Source organism: Medicago truncatula, chromosome 7 (genome assembly GCF_003473485.1).
Source record: "Medicago truncatula cultivar Jemalong A17 chromosome 7, MtrunA17r5.0-ANR, whole genome shotgun sequence".
In the NCBI taxonomy this organism is placed as follows: Eukaryota; Viridiplantae; Streptophyta; class Magnoliopsida; order Fabales; family Fabaceae; genus Medicago; species Medicago truncatula.
The window spans coordinates 25,208,490-25,217,025 of NC_053048.1; the positions used below are offsets into that span (position 1 = coordinate 25,208,490).

Below are 8,536 nucleotides of genomic sequence, written 5' to 3' on the forward strand. Positions count from 1 at the left end.
TATGGAGGTAAAGAAAAAGATCGGTAGAGATTTGAAACTCATTTATATTTTTAGAGATATAAAAATAGAGAAAGAGAAGTGATAAATATGATATATTGTTTATGTAATATAAAGTGTTAAAAGAATATATACAATTTAAATGTATTTAAATATAAGAATAGTGAAAGAAACCATGTGATTTGTTATATTGAAAGAACAAAAAACTTATGTTTAAAAGAGATACCTTTCCTTAAAAAAGAAGTACTTTAAGAAAGTAAGTAATTTATTTAATGTAAGATGATTTTCAAAATTCAAGTGCACGAACTACAAAGTAAAGCCTAAAAATTATTTTAGAAATAAATTTATTTCATTGCATTTATTTGTTATTTGCATGAATAAGCGTTTCTATCTTACTACTCAAGGAGTCCAAGAAGGCGAGTGGAAGCCTATGAAAGTTGGGAGGAATGGTCCTTTAATCTCACATTTGATGTTCGCTAATCACTTGTTTCTCTTTGCACATGCAATGGAGGAACATATTAGGTATGTTTTGAAACTTTTGAACCCTTTATGGACTGCAGGTTTCCAATGAAAAAAGTAGTTGTGTGTTCCTTTGTTGAGGAGAGCTCCAAGGAGGTCGGATATAACTATCTCATTGAGCAGGTTAAGTCTAAATTAGCTTAATGGAAAGCTTAACAATTGTCTTTTGCTAGGAGAATAATTACTTTGTCGAAGGCGGTTACTGAAGCGATTCCTACTCATTCTATGCTGACAACCGCCACTGCAAAATCTTCCTTGCAAGAAATTCAAAGCTCCTTTATTTGGGGTGATGATGATAATAGACATCACTTCCATTCCGTTAATAGACTTTGTGATAGAGGAAATATGCAAGGAATGATAGTGGCTTGCAAGTAGTTAACGCAAACTAGAAGTCCAAGATGACTCCTGATATTGCTCTCACGCGTCCAAAATTATCTTCAATACGCATGAAAGCAATTTCAGAAGCTTAGCAAATTTCACATATGAATTGCGATGATTAAAGTATATTGAGAGAGAGAAAAAATCAGTATTTGATCTTGATGGTAACAATACCACTCTAAACAAATTAACCACAAAACATTCAACTTCATATTAAACTTCGGTTAAGCTGAGTTTAGCAAAGTCAATCCTTTGGTTGGGTAAATGAAGGTCAGAGATCAGAGCGCAATAATCAAGTGAGTGGCCAGAAAGACTTTATTTGTGCCAACAAAAATAATGACAGATTGACCATAAATGCTGTGCACAGATTTCATCCAACTGCACCACTAAATCATGAGTTAAAACCTCAAAAGAGACCAGAAGCCAGGGTGGAGTTCGGGAGAAACCAAGCAACTTTAGGGCAATGCAATATTCATTCATACAAGAATTAGGGGAGTATGAAATGATGCCATTTACATCACTGACAACAGCATATTTATTATTGCATAAATATTACAAAAACAGGCCTATAACAAATAAATGAAAAATGATGGCCTAAACAGGCCATCCAAAGGCATATATGGAGTACATTTGAACAAAAACATGCCAGACATTCCATTATGTTTAAATTGAGCACAAAACTAAGATGAACTAATAGCGGTTCCAGTAGGTTCTGCGTCTGAACCAGTTGTAATCAGGTAAACGCTGAATAGGTCCCACGGCAGCAATAGCAACATCCTGAAAGACAGACATATGAAAAGACCATTAGTTCTGAATAAGATTGGTGTCAACTACCGAGTAAGATTATTTCAATTATTATTTATTACCTTGTCATAAATAAATCGGTTTGCAACACGTTTAATTGTACTGGCATCAACAGCGTCGATTCTTGCAAACAATTCAGCAAATGGGATTCTTCGACCATATGTGAGTAGCTGAATCAAGATGGACAAATAAGTAAAAAATATTAAATGGTAGCAGTGTGTACATTCACTAACAAGTAACAATGCTAGTATCGTATAAAAGTTTCATTGTTTAAGAGTGTCAGTTGCTAACTGGTAACTTTTTTCATTATTGTGATATCATTTATCAAAAATCAGCCGAAAGTCCTTGTAGAATAGTACAGAATGAAGTCACAACAAACTTTCTTTCATGTCATTATTTTCTTTAAAAGAGAGATGTAAGGTCATAAGGTACCTGACGACCAATATCTTCAGCTACAGGGCTTGTTCCATCAATGTGAAGTAGAAGCGATGATTTTAACTGTAAATAAAACATTTAAACATGAATGTATAGCACCAAGAGCATGATGAAAATTAATTGAAAGTAAAGCAACATCAAAATGTTTACAATAAAAAATATGTGATAAAGCAATATAGTTAAACAACAGCATAGATGTTTGAGGAGTATGAAGGCACATTGAACAATCAAATGAACTACCGGGCATACCAAAGGCTATATATTACATGGGTAAATGTTTGTGCTTTAGAGAATGTGAATGCAAACCTTCATATTCTGTAAATAATCTTTTGAAGGCATAAGTTAACCATCACAAATTTAGTTTGAATGCACTACAAATATAGAGCATTGAACCTCCAATTTAGTTGAATGCACTACAAATACAGAGCATTGAATGCTGTCATCAACTAAATTGGAAAACTATTTTCACTGTGCCAAAATCAAGAGCATGAAAACAATATTCAATTTAGTCGATGACAGCAACTATGACATGAAAAATGGAAGGCAATGATAACGAGATTAAAATACTGTTGCACATTCCCATTTTATACCTCCGGATTCAGTAACATATCAATAAGCTATGAATCAGGAAGGTCAACTCAAGCAATCTTTTAATACAGTATCTTGAACTGAAAGATGATAATAAAATTAACCAGCCAGGTCACAAACGTGATCACTAACCAATTGAATTATCAGCTCATGTGAGTTAAATGCTGTGATACATATCCCCCATAAATTAATTTAATTTGCACACAGATGTTTCATAAAGAAAGATCACAAAATATGGCATCATAAATGAAGACCAATGACAATAAATGTCAGTTGATTCCATTTATTTGTAATTTTTATCATTCAAACTTGGTGGCATTATGTCATGACTCAGTCTTTATGCGATCATCATGGGGAAAATTTGAATCATGTCTACGCATAAATTCCTATCTTAAAGAAACTAGTAACTAAGAATTAGATTGAGGAAGTATTGAATTTAGGTTATATATAAGTTCGTCAAAAAACAGCAGGTGTGGTGATTGTCCAGAGATGCAATATGCAAAACTATCACATGCCAAAACAAATTTTTTGTTTTGGCATGTGATAGTTTTGCATATTGCATCTCTTAATATAAAGCATAAGCCGAATTCCATTGTCATATTCAATTACAGGAAACTATTATGTCAAATAGAAGCCTACCTGATTGCGAGCACGCGTAACATCATCCTCTGAAACCTGATAAGCCAACTTGGTTGTCTCATACATTATTGAATATGACAAATCATCCAAGCAGTCCGGCTGAGAGCACAACAAATTAAGAGGAAAAGCGATTAAAAAGATGAATAAATAACTAAGCTAGTAGAGCTAGAGCATGCATACAACATTATTATCTTCAACACAACATAAGCATACTGCTTTCACAAACATCAAACTATTACTTCATCCACTACATATTGCATAGAGAGACATACGCATACTGCTTACAAAAACATCAAACTATTAATTCATCCACCACATATTGCATAGAAAGACACTACTAACCCTTATATTTTCAAAATTAATAACTATAAAAGGAAGCTGAGTAATTGGATAAAAGGAGGAAAGAAATTTAACAAAATGGTATTATATTTGGCTTAATTTTTTTTGCAAGTCCTTATAATTTCAATTAAAGTAGAAGTCCTTGGATAAAAAGAGAAAAGAAATTACGTCTGACTAAAATTGCATTGTCTTTATATTAATTTCATTGAATTTATGTTGAAGTCAGTATAGTCCAAAAGTTTTTAACCGATAAAAAAAATCAAGTTCCAATCACCAACTCTAACTAAAGTATACTGCACATATACATCTAAAAGTTGGATCATTAAAGGTTATTTAACAAATTCAGCGATCTTATATTCAATAGACCATTATAGGTTATAGTATTTAACAAAAATAAGGACTTGTTTAAAAACTATTAAGAATTTTATTAAAATATTAAAAATTTCTAATAAAGGACCAATTGAAAAGTTTAATACAACAGAGCTAGAGAATAAAATTTCGCTGTATATCTATGAAAAACTACAAGGATAGATTTGGCAGAAGCAGACATTCCATGTCTCGCTCTTGAGTTCGCATGCGAGCTTTAAAAAATAAAGTACCAATGTGCTACGTTGTTTAGAAAAACTCTCCTAAGAAAACCAAATTATGTCTTACCTTAGCAACAGCATAAATACCAAAAAGACCTGTGTCCTTGTAATTGGTGTTGAAAGCCATCATGCTTTCTGCAACTTCATTAATGCCAACTCGCTGTGCTAGCTCAGAACTGTTCACAGTTAAAATTCACGTATTAAAGAATGTATAGGGGTATTTTACTTTAAGGATGGGGGGTGGAGAGTGATCAAGTTGCATACCCCATATGTTTTCCACCTCCGGCCGTCTTGTTCCAAGAACCTAGCATTGCTTGCATGACCATCAGAGCAATTGAATCTGGATCCTTCCAAGAAGCCCCTTCAAAAGCTACTGCAAATTGTGCAAGGGGAATATCATCATCAAGCATTCGAACCTGTTTTCAGAACAATGAGATGAACATGGTCAATAAATTAACTATAATGACATGTTCAAATATGGTCAATATTATTAATATTAATATTCTTACCTCAGAACCAGTAAAAATTGCAGGTTCTTTTTCAACCAACTGAGTTGCTGTGGTGGGATTTGTTGACAACTTAGTGAACAATTTTTTCACTTGCTCAACAAAATCTTCATGCTTTACAGCTCCAGATGCAGCTATCACCTTGAAAAGCAGACCCACACAGAAAACAGACATCAGGCCAACTTCCATATAGATATTAAGAGTACAAGTTAGAAAAAGAATGAGCTTTCAGAATTATGGACACTATGCACGGATCAGTAACAACACACAAAAGACACAGATGCATCGTGTATCTACATACCATCCTAGGAGCAGTGTAATGTGTCTGAATGTAGTCCTGTAGATGAGCTTTGGTGATTGTCTTAATGTTCTGAGCAGGTCCCAAAATGGTTCTGCCAAGGGGAGTATACTGGAAAGCAGTTGCATGAAGGTGGTCAAAGATCACTTCCTCTGTTTGGCCCTCAACCTACAAAAAACAATACCATTTAACAAACCTTTCAGCAAAGGAATGAGAACCAAACATATGAAAATTAAGAGAAAATAGGCAGCTGCTAAAGAATAACAAAAGCAACAAAATTATCTTAATAATAATCTTTTAGAAATATAAATGATAAAATATCCTGAAACTCAATCTAATACAATCCTTTCTTCTGATTTCTAAATCCTTTTTGAAGGTTTTTCTTTGGTCTACTCCACCTTTATCTATTGGACTATACTTGTGAATTATGACCTATATTTTACCCCAGTGCTTCTACACACATTTTCCTGTGTCCACATTCAACCAAACTACAGAGGGCGATACTATACCATCTATTCAACAAGAGATTGTTCCCCGACATTGTCGATAAAAGTTCAATTCGAATTATTATTATTACAACAAATATCGGTGAGTCGGTTGTTAATGGGGGAGGAAGAGTATTAGACCCCTAACTTCCAACAAGACAACTTCTACACATCCAAATAAAAAATGTTTCAAAAAATAATGGTTTTGCACACTATTGTATGCAACAAACAACCGGTGAGAGGAACTTTACCCGCCCGCCATTTCCTAAAATCTGCACATGATTCTAGAAATACAAATCCTTAAAACAACAACAAAAAACTGTTTTTTACTCAGGTTGTGTAAAAAACTGATTTTTATACCCATCCTTAAAGAAAAATCTATCTTTTAACTCATTGGAAAAGAAAAAACTGTTCTTATTGATGTGCATTTCCATAGTGCTTTTGGAGTGAGAAAAATTCCTCCTTTAACACATAAAACATGATTTACCTGTCAGATATTCTCAGCAAAGGGTTGTTTGGATTGGCTTATTTTTTAGCTTATGAAAAATAACTTACGCAAATAAATAAACTTTTTATATTAATTTGCAAGTTCTCACTAACAAAAATTGTATCTTCATAAGTTAGTTTTTTCATAAACTACATTTGACATGCTATGTAAATAATACATATTTGCATAAGATCAAAAATAGGTCAATCCAAACCGGCCCAAAATCCCACAAAACACTCACAACAATTATCAAACATGTTAAACTGATCCATATCATCACAAAACTTAGGTCAATAAATAAGCTCAAATAAGGCATTAAGTTAGTAACTTATAAGTTGTTTCCATAAGCTAAAAACAGTTGATGAACAATGTCATAAGTTCTCCCAAACAGTCTCACAAAACTTATGTCAATAGATAAGCTCAAATAAAGCAATCCAAATCACTCACAAAAAACTAATCATCAAACATGTTAAATTAATTCACACAATCACATAACATATAATTTCAATTTCATGTATTAACACATTTCAAAAAACAAATGAATACCTCTTCCATTTCCCTAAGAATAACATCCCTTTCGCGACTAATCCGATTCTCATTAAACTTAGAATTCTGAAGAATATCAGCCAAAATATCCAACGCAACAGGCACATCTCCTTGCGAAACCTTAGCATAATAAGTAGTCTGTTCCCTGGAAGTATACGCATTCAAATGCCCACCCATATTCTCAATCTCCTCTTCCAAATCCCTCGCATTCCTCCTCTCCGTCCCTTTAAAAATCATATGCTCCAAAAAATGCGCCGTTCCATTACTCTCCTCCGTCTCGAATCTCGACCCAGCATCGATCCAAACCCCAACCGTAGCAGTCATTGCACTAAGGCTAGACTCCGTGGCGACACGTAGTCCGTTAGGGAGAGTTGTGATGCGAGTTTCAGGAGCGGCGAGGATTCGTGTGTGGTCACGGATTTCGGGTTTAGGTGAACCGAATTTGAGGAAACGTGGATCTGGATTTTCTAAGCGTTGGAGTTTTTGTTTGACGGATTCGGCTAAGCGATCGTAGATCATGACGTTGGGAGGTGGAGGGGAGGGTGGTGGTGAAGGGGGTGAGCGGGTGACAGGGGCGGCGGAGGAGGTGGAGAGAGTGGCGGATCGGATTGAGGTGAGGATGGGTGTCCGCCGGGTTGAACGGCGGACTAGGGTGAGGAGTTTGTTGATCGTCATGGTGGAGAGGGCTGCCCGTGTGTGGCTAGGGTTTGGTTTGGTGAATGAATGAGCTGAGTTGTGTGAAAAACGATGAAATAGAGAAAGGGAAAGAGAAAAAAAGAGTGATTCCGAATGTGCTATAGACTTTGTCAAAAAAAAAAAAAAAAACTAGAGATCGTGTAATTAGTGTATTTATTTATGTGTACTTCGCGTTAGATGGCAGATGTTTGATTTCTTTTTTTCCTTGTTAATTAAACCAACTATTTTTCTTTAAAAAATAAATGAGTTAAATATGTTTTTGGTCCCTATAAATATACCAACTTTTTGTTTTAGTCCCTCTAAAATTTTCCTTCAACTTTCAGTCTCTTAAAAAATTTTCATCTTCACTTTTGGTCCCTCTCTTAAAGTAAACTCATATGTAGAATACATATTTTTGAATAAAGTTGAGCAGAAAAATGCATAATATTATAAGAAACTCTCCAAAAAAAATTAGAATTTTTTAACAAAACATGAATTTAATATAAATTTTTATATGTTTGACGGTTAAATATTCATAATTAATTTATGTTTTGTTAAAAAATTCTAATTTTTTGGGTTAATATTTTTTACAATATTCTACACATTTTTGCACAATTTCATTAAAAAAATACAAAAATTAACTTTTTTTTTTTTTTTAAGAAATCAAAATGAAATTATATAACATACCAAACAGCAATATCCAAGCACAAGGTGTGCCTAGGATACTACTAAAAATACAAGAGTTTAAGGAACAACAAACAGAGGTTTACACTAGGTAGTCAACCCCAAACAAGCAAAAGGGTTGGACCACCATCTCTGCGTACCATAAACAAACACAGCCTTTTTAGCTTTCAGCCACCCCAAAGATAACAATTTAACCTTATCTAACAATTGAGGGACAATATTAACAAAATTATTGAAAAGACGGTTGTTACGCTCACTCCACAAAACCCAAGCACACAACAGCCAAATAAGCTGCAAGAATGATCTTTTTGCTTTACCAACACCTGCCAAATGAGTAAACTGCACCAGATGGTCTGTAATGATGTTAGGGTCCACTCCTGAAAAACCAATTCAATCACGCACCTGCTGCCACAAAGATGCAAATGTAGTATAAGATAAAAATAAATGACTGGCTGTCTCCACGTGACCACAACCAGAAACATATAAGATATCATCCGCGGGGACAACACCATGAATCGCCAGATTAGCTTTCGTTGGTAATCGATCTCGGATAAGCCACCACGCAAAAA

The 8,536-nt window shown here is 34.3% G+C and overlaps 1 protein-coding gene across 1 annotated transcript; it reads right to left on the reverse strand.

Moving 5' to 3' along the window:
- Nucleotides 1-1,323: 1,323 nt before the first annotated feature.
- On the reverse strand, nucleotides 1,324-7,407 carry LOC25498184 (probable mitochondrial-processing peptidase subunit beta, mitochondrial). The gene is made up of 9 exons (XM_013593063.3): nucleotides 6,609-7,407; nucleotides 5,094-5,258; nucleotides 4,796-4,933; nucleotides 4,551-4,702; nucleotides 4,354-4,462; nucleotides 3,361-3,459; nucleotides 2,131-2,196; nucleotides 1,761-1,868; nucleotides 1,324-1,671 (listed from the first exon to the last, which is right to left on the reverse strand). The coding sequence occupies exons 1-9, from the start codon at nucleotides 7,281-7,283 to the stop codon at nucleotides 1,585-1,587; spliced, it is 1,599 nt and encodes a 532-aa protein (XP_013448517.1). The 5' UTR covers nucleotides 7,284-7,407; the 3' UTR covers nucleotides 1,324-1,584.
- Between the last annotated feature and the right edge of the window lie 1,129 nt (nucleotides 7,408-8,536).